At 40.4% G+C, this 21,346-nt stretch overlaps 1 protein-coding gene across 1 annotated transcript; it reads right to left on the bottom strand.

Moving 5' to 3' along the window:
• Positions 1-1,975: 1,975 nt before the first annotated feature.
• On the bottom strand, positions 1,976-18,606 carry HPRT1 (hypoxanthine phosphoribosyltransferase 1). The gene is made up of 9 exons (XM_066182081.1): positions 18,480-18,606; positions 16,504-16,610; positions 14,850-15,033; positions 11,062-11,127; positions 10,400-10,417; positions 8,074-8,156; positions 5,445-5,491; positions 3,492-3,568; positions 1,976-2,895 (listed from the first exon to the last, which is right to left on the bottom strand). Exons 1-9 carry the CDS (start codon positions 18,504-18,506, stop codon positions 2,848-2,850), a joined length of 657 nt encoding a protein of 218 aa, XP_066038178.1. The 5' UTR covers positions 18,507-18,606; the 3' UTR covers positions 1,976-2,847.
• Positions 18,607-21,346: the final 2,740 nt, after the last annotated feature.

The following is a 21,346-nucleotide window of genomic DNA, read 5'->3' as shown; positions in this document are numbered from 1 at the left end:
AGCACTGTCAGCTCCTTGCTGCTGGATTAGTGCCTGCTTGACAGGATTGTTGCAGCATAATAGACAATGAAACACCACCACTTAATCAGTCAGGATATACAATTACAAGGCAGCTCAAAGATCCTTATTTGGCTCAATTTTCAAAACCAAGATTGGAAAAAAAAAAAGCCCCAAGTGAAGCGCCAGCTCAGTTTACAGAGAGACTTTTCATCGCATTTCTGTCTCAGCCACCAAAATGCACAGAAATGCCAGATGTCACAGGGAGAGACAGTGTAGCAAAGCCTATAAATATTCGAAATTATTTTTCCAGCATACATTTGTAATTCATAAAATATGGAACTATAATGAATTTCAAATGCCACGTAAATGTTCAAATACAAGATATTCCTCTGTGCTTTCATAGTGCTTTAATAATATATGTCTGGGTCGTATAAAGCTGGTATTTAACTTGCAAAGGTCTAACTAAACCCCCAGTTTTTTAACCAAAATTACCAAATAAAAAATAACAATTGCAGTTTCAAAGTTTTTCAAGTGAGGATTTATCTTCCTGTTGTGCACACACAGCTGCTGTGAAAGGCTGCAGTAGATACAACTATTCTTGCAAGGGCAAGGGAGAGGGTAACCTTTTATCTAAACAATTTTCATACCAACAAAAGCTATTGAATAAGGAACCTCTATGGTGATGAACTTGATCTGACAAGCACCTATGTGAAGTGAAAATACCTCTCAGTCTGTTCCACAGTACCTGAAATGTGGGAACAGTTAGAGATTTTAAGTATAGATCTTTTCTATCAGACACAGGTGGTGGGGTAGAAGGCAGACCTGGGCTGCTGCAGCATCACTCCTCGGGCTAGTGTGGCTCAACAGCACCTTCCCAAACCTCTCCTGTGATCACACAGTCCATGCAATCCCAACCCTTGCCCCCTGCTCCAGCTACAGTTTGAAAGATGAACCCCTTGTTATGACCAACTGAAGCCCTCCTCTCTTTACCAAATCACCTCACGTGAGTAATTGTCTTAACCATGACCGGAAGACCTCTCAGGAGACGGAGTAATTCCTCTTCTTGGAGACGCGCTGCATATTTTTGCAACAAGTCCCAGATTCTTGGATGGGCAGATACAAAAAGGTGATTTAGGACAAATCCAGGAATACAATCAGACTTTGTAGTGCATTGGAAGAAAAGCTCTTTGAAAGAATAACCTACAGTATAATTATGATCAGTGTTCTAATATTTGTTAAAGAGAATTGCGATTAACAAATAGATCTCCCAGAAATGTGGTCATTTGATGTGAATTACATTGTGTGAATTCATATTTTAGGTCTGCTATTAACATCATTAATAGTAGGTCAGCTGTAACTGAGTAGGCCATGGATGGGCAGTAGAGTGCAGTTCTTGGAAAAGTACAGGCTCAGACTTCAAAACCACAGAAAAATCTTTCAAAACAGAAACTTCCAAAAACTCCATTGTGTGTTAGGCACTGAGCAGCATTAAAACCAAGGATGTGGTGGGAGAATCCACGTGCAGAAGTACAGGAACCAATAAGCACAGCACAAACACAGGTGAGAGCTGGGCTGCCATGTTCAGAACTGGACTCCACGTGAACAGAAGTCCTAATGAAACAAACCAAAATCATTGCTCACAAAATGGTTGTGGTTTTTTTTTTGCCCACATGGGTATGCTTAACGGACATAGAACCTCCACTCTTCATTTTTGCCAAGACAGAACAAAGGACTGTTGCTTCAGCTCTTCTCTCTGGAATCTGGTTTGGTTAGAGAATTATGCAATTGATTCCATATCTTCCCACAGCACTTTTATCATCTCTCTCTTAGACAGGATTACATTAACCAAAAGCTCTACAAAGGTAATAAATGCAGAGTCTGCCTTCACTGTTACAAGCACTTACGAAAAACACTATTGAGAAGAAAATTTCAAGAGCACTTTTACATACAGAATGAGTGGGATAGATGTGTGGGGTTTATTTTAAAGAGACAGCCTTTATTTAAAGTACTTTGCTTTGTAGATCTTATAAAGTAAACATTACAATACTTTTTTTCCCCCACAATATATTAAAATTGTTTAAATTTAAAAGGCAATTCCACAGACTGATGGATATTTTTAAAGAAAAAAAAAACTAACAGAAATAGGCAGCTCAACTAATACTTGATTTTAAACATTCTGTTTTGTCATTCCATTAAAAAAAAAAAAAAAAAGAAAAAAGAAAAAAAAAAGGAAAAAAAAAATAAAAAAAAAAAAAAAAGAGCACACTTTTCACCCAGACTTTCTTTACAGCAATAAGGCAACTCCAGGAGATTTGGATGAGCCCCTTGGAGATTACAGATACTGTAACTGGCTGCTCCTCATGCTTTATAACACCCAAAGGTGCAACTATCCATTAATCACAATCACATCTGTGCATTAAAATATAAAACTTAAATTACTGATTTTAGAAATCTTACTAATAGACTTCCCTATCATAAAATGTTTTACATTTACAGTACTTGAACTATTTCAGTTCTGGGTTGATGAGGTTTAAGCAATTTACCACTGCAAAAGTTAGACTCTGGAGCTCACAAACAGTACAACCCAACCAGGGGCAGCGATAGTTGGTAGAGTCATAGTGCAAATCAAAATAAGGAGTGCAGAACTGCACTAATTGTTTACATTTCTACAATATAAATGAACAAGACGAGCTCTTATATTGTACATGCAATAAATTACAGTAAGCATATAGCAATGGGGCTGGGGCATTCTACGAGTGTAGCTGGTGTACCAGAGCTGAAGCCTGTGAAAGATAGGACTCAGTAAACAAAACATTTCAAAGCTCTGCTGTCACTTGAACTCTGCTTTCATGCTTTGTACTTCTGCTTTCCCGTCTCGCTGATCACACAGATATGCTGAAACAAAATAAAATAAAAAGCTCCTGTTAGGAAAATAACCAAGGTCTGCCATCAATAACAAGCTTCTGAAAGCAACACAAGTGTGCCATACACACTTCAGGAGGAAGGATCTTCTGACACTGTTTATGCAGAAAAACTTAGGCCTTTTTTTGGTCCAAAAATCTCCACATTGCCTTCTTTTCTCCTCTCCTAATTGTCTTACCCAGGGTCTGCTGGGTTTGGTGAGACCCAGATGAAGAGTTAATGATAAAAAAAATAAAATGTGAGTCGTCCTTAACTTCTTCCCAGGTCTCCATTCTTTAACTCTGACATAACTAAGCAAATGCACGTATTTGTTGCAGACATCTGGTGAGACAAGAAACTTCATATTATTTCAAAGCTGACAGTTATGCAGCCTCCACTCTGCATGCAGCAAAAGAATTTTTTTTTGTTTCATTAGAGCTCCAAATGCTGCCCTACTGCACTCAGGCTTGTTCTCATCACTGGAACATGAGGCGTGATTTACAGAGCAGGGAGAATGATGTAAGGAGATTTCCCTTCCTTCCTCCTCCCCAGTTTTAAATGGAGAAAAACATACAGGAAAAATTACTTACGTTCAAATCTCTGAAGTATTCATTGTAATCTAGGGCGTATCCCACAACAAATTTGTCTGGCACTTCAAATCCAACAACTGAAAAAGACCAAGTTACCAGTGTGTTAGAAAAAGAACTTCCTAGAGTTCACTAGACCTTTTTATAGAGACAATATGGAATTTTATAGATATAGATTGAAACTCATTTTGTTTCTTCCACTCAAGTACCCTCAGATTAATATTTTGGCTTTTTTACAATTTTAACTTACTTTGTTGATTTATCAACTAAAGGAAATTAAATAGATGTATTTATTGGTTTCCACACAGCTGCCTGGTGCTAGTCTGCAAGAAATGAATGGAAGCTGTTAAATTTACTGAAAGGATATTATTATGAGAATGTAAAATTCCTTGAAAATGTCCATTGACTTTGAAAATATGTACAAAAGTGCCAATCCTTCCTGGCGCTTCCTAGATGCCTGACATGCCAGTGCAGCAGCAAAGGACTTGTGAGGACATCACAAGTCCCCCTCTAAGCATGATTCCAGAGACAACACCTCTGGGAGTTGGACTTGCACTCCAGACAGGGCTGCAAGAAGGGTCATTTGCAGGTTTCAGAAACAGATGTGGGTTGGCTGCTTTGGGTTTGCTTTTGGCTTTGGTTTGTTGGTGTTTTTTGTGTTTGGTTGTGATTTTTATCTCCCAAAAAATCTGCCTAAAAAGAGGACATCAGCTATTCCAGATTGTCTGAACAGCTCTAGCAGGACACTTTGTTAGGCAGTACCGGTCCACCCCGTCTACCCACACGATAAAATGACAAAAAAAAAATATTAAATTATCTAAAATACAAAATTTCCAGAGGGCTTTTCCCCCTTGTGCTGAAACGAAAGACTCCTGAGCAGGAAATCTGTGTCTTTTTTCTCTCCCTGGCTACAATGATAAAAATAGGGAGATAAACTGTGCAATTCAAATAAAAGGCTGTGAGCACTTTTGGAAAAACTAAGGTGATGTTTAGCAGTTACTGGGCCTCACAATACAGAGAAAAAACGGAGGCCTAGCCATTACTGCATTGTTGTCCCCTGCAGAGCTCACATGTCCTGCTCTGCACAGGTTGTCTCTGGGGACAGATGGCAAAACAAGTCATCTGCTGCAAGATGCTCTGAAGGCACCATTAGCCCAGCTAAGCCTATAATGAGATCCCAGGAATGAGGGGTGTCCTTCAATGAGGGGAACAGCTCAATGAAGCCTCGAGGTATCGAAAAGCTTCACTTACAGAGCATTGTACAATCTTGGAAAGGAGGAGGAAGAGGATGTGATTCTGTTGCTCCATTCACTTCTCTTCCATAATGAAGGTAACAGGAATTTAGCCTATGGAACATGGTTAAAACACACAGCCCTGCTCAAGGCAGGAGGAGCTGTCACTCTCTTACCACTGTCTGCTGTGGATGCTGTTCCTTCACTAACAGTCTTTGGAGAGACAGGAGAGGACAAGAAGGGAGTAATTCAGATGCCCAGACATAACCAGTGCCAACTTAGGCATTTTATCACTGTAAACTTTTATCAGAACTGCTACCCCATGTGGTCCTCCCACATTCTTGGGGACATCCAAATGCCAGGAGGTGGCTAGGCTAAGGCACACAAATCACACCCAAAAGTGTCAAAAGGTGAATCCAGCAGATTCCAATGACTGAAGCATTTGACTACATGCAAGCTGAGAGAATTTGCACGTGACAAAGGTGTAACCTACACCAAAATATCAAAGTTTGATTTTCAATATAATAAAATATTGTAAATGTTACAAATCCTGATTAACTGTCTCAAAATATATTCCAAATATTTAAATTATCTAAATAAGAGCAAACTTTATTAAGAATAACTTGTGAAAACCTATTTGGAACATCTTTGGACTTTGAGTAAAAGGTACACAATACACAGACATGCTTTTAATGATGAAAAATGGTTGTCAAAAGTCACTTACAGTCCGGCCGATATCCCACACTTCGAGGAGTTCTTTTCACCAACAAACTGTCAAATACAATTAATGTACAACTGAAACATGGAAAGGCACCATGTACAAATATATGACACTGTTTCAATGACAGAAGCTGTATTAGGCCTAAGTGTGCATAACTGACAGCATAATTACACATATTTTAAACCATTTCTTTACTTGCAGGTACAAAAGATCATAATGACAAAATCAAAACTTTCTAGAACCATGAATGGTCCACAGCATGAAGGTTAACTAACAGGTCTGCAAGGAAAAGGCTGGGAGTCACTGATCTGGATGGATTTTCACTGTCAAAAGTCACTTACTGGGATTTTATATATGTTAGGAGCTTCAGGTGCAATTTACCTTGTAGGTAAAGAGGCAACAATCTGGGAAGTGGCCCAAGAAAAAAGCCCAACAAAAGACTAAGTTTTATGAAGCAGAAGTTCAGCTGCTTGAATGTAACCTCAATTGCACTTGCACAACTTGTCCTTAACTGGTTTTCACTGGAAGTACTAATTACCCCCATAAAGTAATTGATTCTGATGATCAGGGGATACTAGAATTAATGGTCAGAGTAAAAAGCATGCAGATACAAAGCTGGGGGTACTGTGGTAGAGAGAAATGCCCTGCTAGCTTAGTTTATTTTACTCATTATTCAGTAGAGCACTTCTACCTCTTATAAGACAATCCCACAGGCCTGACATTTGTCTGTCTGGGAAACAGAGACTAAGGGAGGAAGAGAAAAGGTGGTTGATGGCTGAATGCCAACAGGACCAGCATAACTCAGTACGCTAAACACAGACCCGCTTCCCTCCTGGATCACCCCCGAAGATGTGGCTTCATTTGCCACAGTCACAGTTTTGATATTAGTTACTGAAACTTTTAATTGGGAGACTTAGTTTTTGAGAATTGGTGTAGGATTTGATCAAAGAAACCCAGAAATAGTACTAGCATTAGTTAACATCTCCCTACTACAACTACTCAATTGTCTGAAGGAAAACAAATAGAAAATGAAAAAAAAAACCCAAAAAACCCAAGCCAAACAAAAAACTCAAAAACCCCAATCAATAACAAAACAACTACCAAAAAATTATTGAAGAAGAAAAGAAATAGAAGAGAGAGAAGTGAAGCAACTAAGACCATAAGACTATCTAGAATGGTCGCGTTTCCCTGGTCAGGTCTTTTCCCTGGGCAGACCCAAATCACTGCAACAGGTTTAAAATACATGAAATTGGTTTTTGCACATTTATATTATATTATATTATATTATATTATATTATATTATATTATATTATATTATATTATATTATATTATATTATATTATATTATATTATATTATATTATATTATATTATATTATATTATATTATATTATATTATATTATATTATATTATATATCATATATCATATATCATATATCATATATCATATATCATATATCATATTACATTACATTACATTACATCATACCATACCCTACCATACCATAGATTTACACTGTAGTGTTACAAAACTTTTCAGTGACACATATTTTAAAAACTGGCCATGGAGAAATCCACAGCAGCCTCAGCTTCAGCAGGTCACCTCCAGATTATCAGCAAGAAGAGCTGTTCTGGTAAGTCTAACAACTGCTTTGACATTGTTATGGCAACACAAGTGATTAGATATTACACCCAGCTCTGCTTTATCTCTAATCCCCAGCAATCATTATGCTTTGACTAAAAAATATACAACCAGAGCACAGCAGCATAACAGATGCAATTTAAAAAGAAGTAGGAGGAATGTTGATATTGAGTAATAATACAATATCATCCTCAATATTTTTTGTAGGTTGCAAGTTATTTAATTATGAAATGTTTTGAAACTAATTGATTAAAGGTGTAACTAAGTAGAAAAGCCTGGAAGAGCATATGGCTGGGTGACTCTCACAGAATGACCTCTAAAGCTCATCTGCACTATGCACACTACACACTCACTCATGTTAGTGTGCAAATTAATTAAATTCCACAATTGAAGAAGGAAAAATAGAAAAAATGTTTCCATTGCACAGGTACATCACTGCAGTATAGTGAAGTCGCAGATAGTGCCAGCAGAAACAAACATCTTTGGAGAGACACTATATACAGGTAAGTCACAACCACTAATTTTTCTTATTCCCCCTTCTAGTTAAAGTCTACATTTATGAACTAAATCTGTTTTGAAAATACCTCTATTAACTTGAGAGGGTATTTCTTTTACGAACAAAAGATTTAAATTATTCTAGATACTTCTAAACTTGTACTTCAGTGGTAAAACCCCACAGACCTTACCATAATATGATGGGCAAGAGGTGTTCGAGGCAAGCACAAGCTGTGCCCTTCTGAAGCACAGGAATTCTTCCAGCAGTAAGACTGGAAAAAACAGTGTTTCCAATTTCCTTAACATATATATGTGCTTATAACATGCAAAAGTGCTTTAGGAGTTTAAACAAGTAGTGACTTCAACAGGTCACATCACATATGACTCTTGCAGAAATGTTCCCTCCTGTTTCTCTTCCATGGAAATGTGTTCTTTGGGGTTTTTTTTAAACCTTCTTAAGGTGAAAACCAGCACAAATACTGATCAAACATTTACCTGGCTACTTTCACCATCTTTGGATTGTACTGTTTAAGTAGAGACAGCAACGTTTTCATTGTTTTACCAGTATCAATTATGTCCTGAAAATAAAAACACTCACGTAAGACAGAATATTAAACATGTCAGAGTACCACTTTCAAGTTTCTACCACCGAAACTGCTCATCCACAGCAGCATGAAAACATGGCAAACTACAGCCTGTAAAAATGCTCACAACCAAATCCAGGTGGCACGAAACAGCACTGAACTTACGCAACCACACTGGGTAAAGTGATCACACACATTAACAAGAGTGCTTAATTGTTGTGGATAACCACGACTTTGGAAGCAGTTGCTGAACAAGCAGTTACTGCAATGACCTCCTTGGCTTCTTCTGGATATTTTATGTCTTGTGCTCCTTGCAGCAATGAGATAATGTTTGAGTATGATAAGAGTAATGTTAGTCTCGCCGTTGAGCTCAGTTACAGAGTACTCAATGGGAAGAAAAGCAAGAAGGGAAAACAGGCAGAACAACCCATTATTGCAGTTAAAGGAAAAGGAGTACAATTTACTTTACAGAGCCAAGAAATACCTGAAGAAATTGCACAGGCAAGTCTGAGTGCAGTTCTGAAGCCTAAAACACACTAAAATTAAATTTTGACACGGCATTTTAATCCCATTCACTGCACATATAAACAGAAAATAAAAAGAGAATATATGGCTTGAAACAGGCATCAGAAATGGCCTCCTCATTTGGACTCAAACAATCACACTGTCTTTACAGGGACAATCCTTGCCCTGGCCTAAAATCAAATCTATTTGAAGTGAAGGAGACAGACAGCAAAGAAGCAGCAATATCCTGGATTCAGCTGATTTTCCCATGAATCCCAATTTAAATAAAAATCAAACAACAAACTCAACAGAGCACCTATCAGCATTACCATTAACACTCAATGCTTTTAATCATTAAACTCCACAGTAGTTGAAGATGTACAGGTATATTGATAAAAATCAAAGTTGGTAAATAAACAGCTACTTCCGTGCTCTAAGAGAAAAGCAAAACCTATTACTGATTTTCTGTTGTGTGATGACCTGTTTATTGCAGATGAATCTTCATTTTATACAGAATTTTTCTGAATGCAGTAAAGAAAAGCCTAGTGCTCAAGACATTAAATTTACAATAGATGTGCATTTTATCATTTGACTGTTAAAATGGTGACCAGTAAGTGTTCATATCTGAGTGTGTAAGATGAGTCACTGGACAGATGATTCACTAAACAAATATGAAACTAACCTAATCTGGGGATTACATTCATCTGAAATGAAGCAGATACATAATTAAACACATCTGTCTATCTGAAGCAAAACATACTTCAAAGGATACCACTGATCACACAATGACTGCTGTATACATACTATTTTGGTAGGAGTTCTGGAACTGCATGTGCTTCCTGTGGAATAATATAACCTTCTCAAATTAGGAAAATAATACATAGAAGCACATTTTATGAGAGGGAACATCCTTTCCTTTGGCTGATGAATCAGTTGCCATAGTTGTTTCTTTGCTTACAAACATGCCATTTCCATTATTTGGAGCCTTAACACATTATTAGATTGCACATCTGCCTTTCTTGTCTACTACTGCTGCTTCCCTATCCTGAAATTGTCAATGGTACTCAAGGAAAGTGACATTGGCTGCACATTAGCAATGGTGTTCATCAAGACAGATGTATGAAAGCAAGAATTAAGCAACAGCACCTACCAGGCAATCAAACTGAGCTGTACTGAACCAGGTATCACCCAAAAAAACATGACAAGACAGAGGAGTGGGAATTCAGCAATTGCAAAATGCCAACTAAGAATTAGCATTCTCTATGTCACTATTCTCTAAACAAACTACACACAGGGACACTGGGCTCAGATCTGTTCTTCATGTATTTTAGGATACTCATACCAGGAACCACCTTCTACCTCTGCAGTTTCATTTCCCAGAAGAATAACTTGCATAGTATCACTTTTTTTCAGGCTACTTTTTCAAACAGACAAAAAAGGAGGGGGGGGAAATTAGACATTTTAGAACTGACAAAAGCTCAGAAAACTGAAAGAAAATACAAACCATTTTAGATGGATGTTTTCCTGGTTAAATATAGCAATTGAATGCAATTTGAGAATTCAAAACACAGCTTAGTTCAATTTCAAAGACCACTTGCAAAATTCAGGCCTGAAATCAGAAGCTGGAAGTCTTGAAACCAGAAACTGTAGGTTTTTCTGGCTTAAGAACAACTTCTATTAGAGCTCTTTTACCTGTCACACATTACAACTTCCAAGTGAAACACAGTACTTACTTCTACGATCAAAACATTCTGGTAGGAAGAAAAAGAAAAACAAATCCATTAGTATCTAGACAACATACAATTTCTTATTAATCTTCACAACTAATTTTCAGCACAGTTAAATATTTGTACCACCATTTATTATGTATGTTTACATGTGTAACAGCAACTGCTTTGTAGTTTAACATTTTTGATGCTCTAATAACAATTACCTGAAATTCTTTTCAACAGCTTATGTTAAGTACAGTCTTTGAATTATTCAGACTGAAAATTCTAGACATATGCAAAACAGATCAAAATAGAGTCTATAAAATGCCTAATCTTCTAGAGAGGAGTGTCCTACTGCAAAGACATGTACCATTCTGTCATACCTAAATCCTTTACATTGACATACATCTTAAAAATCACCTATGTGTGAGGAGAAGAGGGAAAGTGATGTGTTCTGGCAGAATAGTAGCAGTGGTGCTTTAACCTTGACATCTGGCTCAACAATCACCGTAGAATAACTAGAGAAAAGCAGATTCTCAGTCTACATTCTCCTGTTTCCTCCTCTTGCCACTTTCTATCACAGGGCCCTGTGTTCCTGGCCTGGGCTGCACCTTACACATCTAAACAGTGTGAATTCCCACCACTCCTTGAGTGGAACACCAACACAGACACACAGAGAGCTGTACCTTTCCAGTCAGGGTAGAGAGGTCATCTCCCCCAATGACTTTGATATCCCCAGTTGACTGATCATTCTAAGAAAGAGGAGGGTGAACATTAGCATGACAAGAATTAAGCTGTTTTTCTTCTTGCAGTCAAAGTCAAAACTGTGAAGTACGCAACTAGTAAATGTTAAAGCTTTCAGAAGCACGGCAACAACAGCATCTCTCTATGAACAAAGAAATTACAAGTGATCAACTTCAAAGATGGTATTTCAGATTAAAGACTGACAAGAGATTTGCATCAACACAGGCATCATCTCTCATCTGTGACCATTATATATGCATATGTATCTAAAAAGCAACGACTTACTATGCATTCTCTACAGATAGAGAAACACGACAAAAAGCACTTCTGGTTTCCAAGCTACAGGATGCTATATAGCTGGTAATCAACATTTTAAACTTTATTGCTTTAGAAAGTCTTACTCTGAATAAGAATAGGCAATCATAGAACAGCCAGCAAACAAGGCACTGATTGCTATTTAGAACAATGAGCTACAAAAATAGTCAGAAAAGCTTATGTTTGGTTAACAGCCAATATTGGTAACAAATCAAGTTAGTTGTTATACAACTGAACAGCAACACAGGTACACTGTCACTACACTGCTCTTTGCTTCAGTAAATCTAAACTGTGATAAAAACATAAATGAACTGTTATTTAGGAAAGTTAAAAACAGCTGCTAGGAGTGCCTCAAAAATCTTTGCAGTTTATTAAACTCACTCAACTGACTTTAAACCTTGACAGTGTCTCACAGTTCATATTAGATTTCATATGCAGGTACTAAGTTCCTGAGCAATCAAAGGGTGAGAAAACAGTTAAAGATTTCTGACATTAGTTGCAACCAGATTTCCACTGGTAAGAACTTTGTTTAATCATTAAGCAATGTTTTAATTATTTTCAGGAGCGTTATTTCTGCGTTCAGTACTCGTAAGACTTCAATGCTTCATGGTTTAACACTAAAGAGTTTTACTGTTTAGATCTGTTTTCACTGCCATTTTCACAAAGCCATTCTTCTTGTAACACAAACAGAATAAACTATTTGTCAAGAATACCGAGAGCCAGATCTGATCACAAACACTATCTTTCCATTTCTTAACAGCCTGCCAGATCATTAAAATTCATCCATAAAGAGTTGGAAAACTGGAGTTACAACTAAAGTTTAATCATAGCTTGATCATGTCAGTATTCTTAGAGAATTATTTTGGGTGCAGTACAGGATGAACTTTGCATTGCAACACAAAAAAACTCCCATGTGCTTGTAAATATTAAATGATCAGTTTGAAACAAGAATAGAACTTCAATTACATCAATTACAGAACCGTTACAAAAGTTTCTCTGCTTCATTTATGCAATGAGGACATTTTTAATGTTTTATCCAGTCTGTAAAGGCAGGCAGCATGATCCAGTAATCACATCCAGAGACAGTGACAAGAGAGTTGAAAGCTCCACTTTCAACTGTCCATTACAGTTTGTGATGATTTTCACACCACTGAACATGGATGCTTTCCTGTAGCAAAGCACAGATCAAAACTGCAGAGCAGATTTAGCACTCTGACACTGTTACTGATGGAAGACCCAGTCAAGCTGTTACATACATGTCTACAATAGGATAATCTTATCCAGTCTATTAAGTTATGCAATCTAAAGGACCTAAATTTGGATATTAATAACCATCTAAGAAAGTCTACAGAAGAGAAATGCTCATGTATAGTATAGTGGAGGCATCACATAACAGCAGCTCCTCATTTATCCAGAGCAAGAAAACATTCTATTATAGAACTGGCTGACAAAATCAAAAACCCTCAGGCCAACACCTCAGGGAAAACGTTTGGCTTCAACAGCTTTCTGTCTACATTTCTCTGCTTTTCTCCTCATCCACTTGTTTCTATAGTAAAAACAGGATTGTAATCTCCATAAAACTTACTTTGCTGCTCACTTCCCTATTAACATCAAGGCACTGTAGTTCTGAGGGGGAACAATCAAAAACAGCTGTAGTAAAGGAATGAACCAAAACACACCTGGGACACCAGTAAAAAGTCAGCCTTGCTTTTCAGCAGAGACTTTTTCAGGTGTTTCAAACTATTTCTCCAGTATTTTTTTCTGAGTTAGAAAGTAGAGAGCATGAAGGGTGTAGTCTTTGTACTCATTTTTTAAACACGGTAAGTAAGTTAGTGGAAGCGTTCCTAAGTGGAGAAAGCAGAAGATACACAATTTCCTCTCCAAGAAAAAACAGGTGGAAGTCATCATTTCCTATTCTTTAACCTACTATTCTGTAATAGAGACATTTGATTTTCTGCAGCTTTTACAGGCAGAATATATGCACATGTGGGGGCTTTGGGGTGAAGTGGACTGCAGGCAGGAACCTCTCCTTTTGGGAGGTACAGAAGCAAAGAGAGACTGCTCTCCCTCGCTGATTTTAACACACTGCACAAGCACAAAGTGCCTTGTGAGATACAACCAAAAGCTGGCACAAGCCCTTCTTGCACTCTCCTTAAAGCACATAACTAAAATAGTGCCTTGTGCTCTGCAAACCTGAGTGTGGTCTTCAGGAAACCCGTGGACAGGCAGCTGTGTGTGCACTTCGGGCAGCCAGGGCTGCTTGTCCTGCAAAAGGACTGGACCAAGGCCCCGTGAAGCTCTCGGCTTTGTCATGACATGTTAATGGAGAGCTTGATAGGAATCATGAACTGAGCAAGTTCTGCAGCAGTCCAGACTAAGTCTGTAAATAATTCTATCTCAGGTTTCACAGTTTAATGAAACAAAGGATGAGAGAGATTTTTTCAATTCAGTTATCTGTGTTTTTCTGCTGCAATAGGGACTGGTCTACAGCTGTAACAAGTAACCCTGACTTCAATGCAAAGCTGCTGACACAGAACAAACAGCATAACACTGTGAAACAATGTATTCAAACATGCCAAACTGAAACAACAAAAAAAAGATCATTATTTTCATCTTATAGATGCTCTTAAGGAAAAAAAAAATTCTGAAATCCCAAAAACACGAGACATGGCTGTCAGTAAGCTGGAAATCATACAGTGCTGACAAACACATGCTTCTTCTCCTGACCTGCATAACATCACCCTATGCTTCCTTCTGTAAAATCTAAGTTAGCTCGTGTTACAGAATGTTCTCCTTCCCTACAAATTTGAATACTTGTGTTCAGAATCAAATTCTTTCCCTAAGAATCTAAACCCAAGGCAACCTATGCCTTGTCTTGAAAAGGTAATGCCATATCCAGAGGCTATTAATCACTAATCTAGGTTTCTGTATCTAGTGTTTCCTCATGGCCAAATACAACTAATTTTGTTAATTGGTTCATCTAAACAAAAATGAGATAGGGAATCATTTCTGCAGCTTTCAAGTCATCCTGTCCAAGAATGATGTCTGGGCCATATAAAAACTCCCAGACTTAAATTTTTGTAATAATAGTTGCAGGAGAATTCTCTGTACCAGTCTAGAGCCACAGCTTTAGAGATGGGGTAGAGGACAAACAAATTTGTTGAACAAGTAAAGGACATGCAAAGGGTCTCTCTTCTCAGCATAACGATTTTACTGGGGTGAGGAGATATCAAGGTCTAAAAGAAAACACATTATGTAATAAGGTAGAGAAAGAGTAAATTGGCCTGTAACTCTTAATTCCCTTAATTATTTGTTTAATATTAGCATATTAGGGCAGTAACAATATTAAACCACCTCTGTTAATAATTTGTAGTCACCTTAGCTAAAAATTGCACAGTACTGGATAGATACTTACACAGTAACTCTTCAACCTAATGAAGTCGACTGTCATGGGAATTGATTTGTCACTGTTTCTGTTCAGGGCTTTGATGTAGTCTAACAAATCAGCGAAAAATTTATAGCCACCCTTGAGTACACAGAGTGCCACAATGTGGTGTCCTCCCATGCCTTTCATAATTTCTCGTGCCAGTCTCTCCGTCCTAAACAAAACCAAGCAAGAATGAGCTGTCATAACATTTCATTTGTTCATCATAGCAGCAGCATTTGATACTCCCAGCAGCAGCAAACACATGCAGCAAACTTGGAAACACACTTTGCTTGGAAATATTTGCCCACCACTTTGGTCGCTTTTACACTTTACTGGTCAACAAAGTTTTGCTTTTCAAGGTTAACCCAAGAGTAGCGCTGCCAAATGTGCTTGTTTTCCTACATCACAGGCAGCCAAAGCAAACCTTAACACCCTGAAACTGTTTCACTATCAGATATGAGACATGAAGTTATTTTCTCTCCTTCCAAAGGCAGGCTCAGCTTCCATGCAAAGAGCAATGTAAGCTAACACAACCCCAAGGGCAGTAGCCCTCACCAGCTGACAAGCAAGAAAACTCTCAAATTGTAAACTGAAGAGTTTATGTTTATTTGCCAAATCAGAATGCCAGAAACTTGTCCTGAAAGCAGAATACAATAGTAGCAAGGCAGAGGAAGAGAACACTGCACCGTTTTTCTGCAAAAATTGTTTCTAAATTTATTTTGCCATTTATTTTAGAATGCATGGTCTGCATTTATTGTGTGCCAGCTGACAGCAGGTTTCCTAGAGAAAGCCAACCATTATAAACTTTACGTCAACTCCTTAATGACCTGTACTTTGCCCAGTTTTTTCCTCTACATAGACTTCCAGTGTAAAGTTTTAATATTTGAAAGGAAACTTTTTTTATTGGGATGTTCATTGTGTCTAGTCAAACAGAACCATGCAAAATCTAAATGCATTCCTAGCCACAAGATCCCCTGGAAGACCCATCCAGCACCACTGATAAAAGGCTTAAATCAACTGAATTTGTTGTTCAATCTCATAAAAGGAATTAGCAACTTTCAAACAGAAAATAAAACAAAAATGTCTTGTGGGCTTACGAACACATTTCTGATCACACAAGATAAAACTTGCACAGCACATCACAGATTTCAGCAACCACAGAAGTGACAGATTGATATTTGGAAAGGATAATGTCTTTCTTGGAAGGCAGGAGAAAGTTGGACGTTATTTATCTACCAAATCAACATGAGAGAGTCTAAAATGATATGATTAATAGTTTACTTCTATTAATATCTTATGGAAATTCAAGAGACTAAATTTTTAGACTGAACTGGCACAACAAAGCATCTCCTAGTTAGATTTTAAGAAAGTAAAACATCAAAGAAAACACTGGAAAGTCCTAAGCAGCTACATACTACAAAATTTCACTTGGGAATTATGACCAATTTTCAAAAAATAGCATGACTGCAAACGCACAAACTCTTAGAAACCAAAAAAAGAAAAAAAGAAAAGAGATTAATTGTACATTTGAGTCTCTAATTAAATGTAATCTATTTAGACAGTCTCAAAGCAGCAAAATTATCACTGGAAGATGTTTATTACAGTTTCATGCAATCAGTGTACTGTCTGAAGTCAAACAAACCTGTCCATGATGAGCCCATGAGGAATATAGACTTTTTCCAAATCATCTGCATAATGTTTAGGTATGCAGAACAAATCCAGGTCGTAACCTTGTTCATCATCACCAATCTGAAAAAGAAATAATGTGAGATTTCTACAAAGCCTTATAGAAAGTCTGCGCTGAGAAACTTCAAGTCCTTTGCGTTATGCAGTAAAAACTATCAAACCCACAATGCTCATCAGAACCACCTTGCTTTCCCCCTCTCTAAAAGCATCAGTCACATTGAACAGAGAGTAAAGTGTTATCTAAGAGTTCACAAGGGTCACTTGAAATATTGTGAGTTGCTATGCACTGCGTGAAAGTCCTACAATGTTCTCCTCCACTGGAGAGCAGGAAAGTGAAGTTACTACACCTCAGTGAAACTCTATATTCCATTACAAAAATAAGCTTTTTAACCTCTTTAATTTTCCTACTGCAATGCAAAACATGCATCTGCAATTAAGCAAGCAGAGGTTCTGACATGGACACCTTCCAAATCTCCATAACGATCACAACAAAACACACAAGCCAGCTTGCAGGACAAGAGAGCAATAAGAGCATGACATGTTATGCTGCTGTGAAGCAACTCTGCTCTGACCACTGTTTCTGAAACAGGGAGGTTCAAGATAATTCAGAATCTGAAATTAAAGCTTTCAGCAACCTGTTCCACATGGGCAAACTCCCTGTATTAAACAGCCTGCAACACTGGCAAGTGCATATGAATTAGGACAAGGGATTAGCATACATACATAATGATACAGAACACTGCTGAGGTTCAGGGCACACTGTCACATCAAACAGTCTTCCTTGAACCCTAAACCTGGTGCAGCTTGAACATGACGTGGTTTTTTAATTACTTCCCTCTCTGGTTATGCACCTGAACACTACTATGTGGAAAAGAATATCAGAGGGAAAACAGAAGGTTAGCACTACCAGTTCACCAGGGCAGGCATTTTAAGTATCCCTTTTGGCCATTTTATTTCAGTGTCTGTGGAAACGCTTACCTGGCCAGTGGTCAGACAACTGTTTACATGGGGGTTTTGTTGATTAATCTTTAATGAGTATTTCATCTGGGGAATTTAATTATTATTTCACCCTCCCATCCAAAACTGACCTTGTGTGAGCCACACACATACAGCTCGAGCTCATGGTCCCTGCAGTCCACAGGGACTTATTTTAAGAAATAAGGCAGGTCCTTCCCAAAACTCATGGGATTTTCCTTTGGCCAGACCCATCGTTATATCCAGCGTGTCTGCTAAACCTTCCGTTCTGCATCTGGCAGGGAATGGGCCCTTCCTACAGGTTTTATCAGGTTTTTTATGGACTGCAGGGATTTACTGTCGCAACCTCGCGGCCGTCACAGCTCTCGGCCATCAGACACCGCACGCACTTCATCAGCAAGCACTGGGATTTGCTTTAAAACGATAAATAAAAACGAGCATAAAGTGCCTTAGCAGATGCGGCAATTACGCAAAAATATAAAGGATGCTGCTCCTGCAGAATCAGACCCAGCTCATACACGTGGGGTTTTCCCGGCCAAAGCCTTCGGCACGCCGGGAACAGCAACAGGAATAGGAAGTTGTGCCGCGCTGAGGGAAGTTCTTCCACCTTCGCTCCGGAGGCGCCAACGCCGGCTTTGCCCATCGCCCTCGGGCTCCGGATCCCCCCGGATCCCACCCCGGGAGAGCCGCGGCCGCTCCGGGAAGGGACGCGCCCGGCCGGGGGCAGGGACGGGCAGACGGGGCCCGGCGCCCGGAGGCCGGGGCTGCCCTCAAGGTGACTCCGCGGGGCGGCGGCTCCCGGCGCCCATGGACGCCACACAACACACGATACACCACGCCACGCCACGCCACCCCCCGCGTTCCCTCACAGATCGCCGTATTCCGGGGGGCAGGCGGGGCACAGCGGCCCCGGCGCCCAGCACCCCCCGTCCCGCGGGCGGCAGCCCCCGCACTCACCACGATGCAGGGGCTGGGGGTCGCCATGGGGCGCGGCCCCGCCGGCGGCGGCTGCGGGCGGCTCGGAGCGGCGGGAGCGGGCGCTAGGAGCGGCGGGAGCGGCAGCTGCAGCTGCAGCGGGCAGGGTGAGCAGCAGGCGCCGCGCCCGCAGCGGCCCCGGCGCCGCCTCCGCGCCCTCCGCGCTCCCCGCCCTCAACATGGCCGCGGCGGAGCCGCCCTCAGCACCGCCGTGCGGCGGCCGCGGGAGCGGGGAGCGGTCCGAGGGAAGGGGGACACATCACCGGAGCTGTTCTCTCGGTGGAGCTGTCCCCATCCCAGCAGGGTGCAGGTGTCCCCGCGCTGTCCCACGTCCCCACTCCTGGTCTTGAGAGTTGACTCTCCCCTCCCACAGCACGATGTGCGTGCCCCGTCGCCTCAGGATGACATGGGAAGTGCTGCGTCCAGTTCTGGGCCCCTCAATTTAGGGAGAACATTGAGGTGCTGGAATGAGTCCGGAGAAGGGCAGCGGAGCTGGGGAAGGGTCTGGAGCACAAGTCTGATGAGGAGTTCTGGAGGGAGCTGGGGGTGTTTGGCCTGGAGAAAGGACACTCAGGGAGGACCTTGTCTCTCTGCGCAACTCCCCGACAGGAGGCTGTAGCCGGGTGGGGTCGGGCTCTTCTCCCGGGAAACCTGCGACAGGACAAGGGGACAAAGTCTTAAAAACAGGTTTAGGTTGGGCATTAGGAGGAATTTCTCCACAGGAAGGGTGGTTAGAGATTGGAACGGGCTTCCCAGGGAGGTGGTGGGGTCAGCGTTCCTGGAGGTTTTTAAGGAAAGACTGAACATGGCACTTAGTGCCCTGGTCTGGTTGACAAGGTGGTGTTGGGCCATAGGTGGGACTCGATGATCTTGGAGTTTTTTTCCAACCTAATTGATTCTGTGCTTCTGTGACTCCTATGTCCAAGGGGAACGGGGGGTAACTGCTGTCATTCCAGAACCAGGCACAGGGATGCACATCCATCAGGTGTTCACGTCCATGGAGGGGCTTCACAGACAGAAGTAAAATAAGAAGAAAGCACGGATAGTTCCTGTGGTCTCAAATGAGAGAAAGGGGAAAAAAAGTGTCAAGTTTTCCTGTAGGTGTGGACAATAAGGACAATTAAGGACAATTCAACAGTGCAAATGGAAATTCGTGATTTCTTATATTATGTAGCAGCTGAAGACTTTCCCTCTCTAAGGGGTGGAAACCGAGTTTTATTTTGTGCCGCATAAAATCTTGGTGTAAAGAAAAGGATAATGGTTCTTAAAAATAACTTTATTCATAAAGAACTATAGCAATTGCCCTCTGATATGCATCTAGCATTATTACTGTTGGCTCAGAAAATACAATGAAATCAAATTAAATGTTCCTTTGTACGAAACACCAATGTAAGCAAGTTTTAACTAAGCAGATGGGCATGATCTCTCGTGAGTGCTGTATTGTTACATTCTGGGCGGGTTAAGTGGAGTGGGTGGAAGGAGCCTTTATCGAGTTGCCTGGGGCAGCAGAATGAACACACGCCCTGCAGCTAAGGGATATCAGGAACGTGTATGGCTGGGCTGTTTCCAGAAGGCCAGGAAGAACAGCTGCCCTGTCAAGTTCAGGCACAGCCTGACATTAGTGGGCAGTGGGCAGTGTCTATGGAGAGACTCTGCAACCTCAGAAGAATTGCAGCATCTGATTGCATTTGTTACTGAAGACACTTCTCATTAATGACTAATATCAATGTCTGCCATTAAAAATAGCATCCAACAACACCTTTCTGATGGCATGCAGGAGTTGTTGGCTTAACTTCCATGCAGTTTCTTCCCAGCAAACACAACCATTAGTCCTGTTTTGCCCTTCTGGATGAGCAATTTCTTTGTTACTCCTGCCAAACAGCACATTCCTGGATCCAAAGCCTTTCTGGTCCCACTGGCACCCCATTATAGAGGGAAAAACAGATTTACAAAAGCAAAAGTATTTGCTGATATTACAGAAAGTTGATTAGCTGAGATCAGCACCAGATTTAGTAGATGACCAGGTTTGCTCTTGCTGGTTATGAGGCCACTGAGGCTTGCAGGGCAGGGCGAGGGAGGGGGTTCAGAGGTACCTGGGAGCTGCACATTTTCAGTCTAGATGATGCATAAGGTGGGAAAGCCAAAGTTTTGATTTCTCTGGTATGTGATGCCACAGCTTTTTACAAAGCAAAATGATGTAGTAAACATGCAGAGTGTTTTGTCTCTGGGTAGACTATTAATTTCAGAATAGCTTTGTCCTCTGTTGCCAGCCATGCGTATCTCAGTGCTTAGGCCCAGTGAACCATGGTCTGTGTGAGCACCAGTTGTAAACGATTTTGTTAACAGACTTCTAAAAACTTTTCTTGCTAACCCTGTGTCCCCACTGATGGGGCACCTGGAGGTAGCAGCTGAGAATTCATTTTTTGGAAGCACCTGAAATGGTGTGTGCTGGGTCAGATCTTCAGGTCAGCGCCCATTCACTAATCCCCCACTTTTCTCCCCATTTTTTCCTCCCAGCTTTGCCATTGCTGCTGGGTGACTCACAGGCAATCAGCAGAATTTATCTGCTGGTTTTGTTTCACAAAACAAGTCTCCTAAAAAAAGCAAAGAGTACAACCAATTTTCAGCAGATTGACTTGACCAGCAGGGTTCCCTTGTGACCAGAAACTTGTCTGTGCAGACAGAATGGGGGAAAATGGAGAATTCCAGGGATATTAACCCAGTCCTGAGAGAAGCACCACCATTTTTAATCAAGAGGAAAACCAAAAAGAAATATCTCATTAAATTATATAGAAAGCATTCACTAGAATGTGAATTCAGTGCACAAAAATCCCATCCCATTTATGGCT

The sequence above is a fragment of the Chamaea fasciata genome, unplaced genomic scaffold (genome assembly GCF_029207755.1).
Source record: "Chamaea fasciata isolate MVZ Bird 193981 ecotype frontalis unplaced genomic scaffold, bChaFas1.0.hap1 SCAF_4, whole genome shotgun sequence".
Classification (NCBI taxonomy): domain Eukaryota; kingdom Metazoa; phylum Chordata; class Aves; order Passeriformes; family Sylviidae; genus Chamaea; species Chamaea fasciata.
Note: the sequence above shows the minus strand (reverse complement) of the source record. Positions and strands in the feature narration are given on the sequence as shown.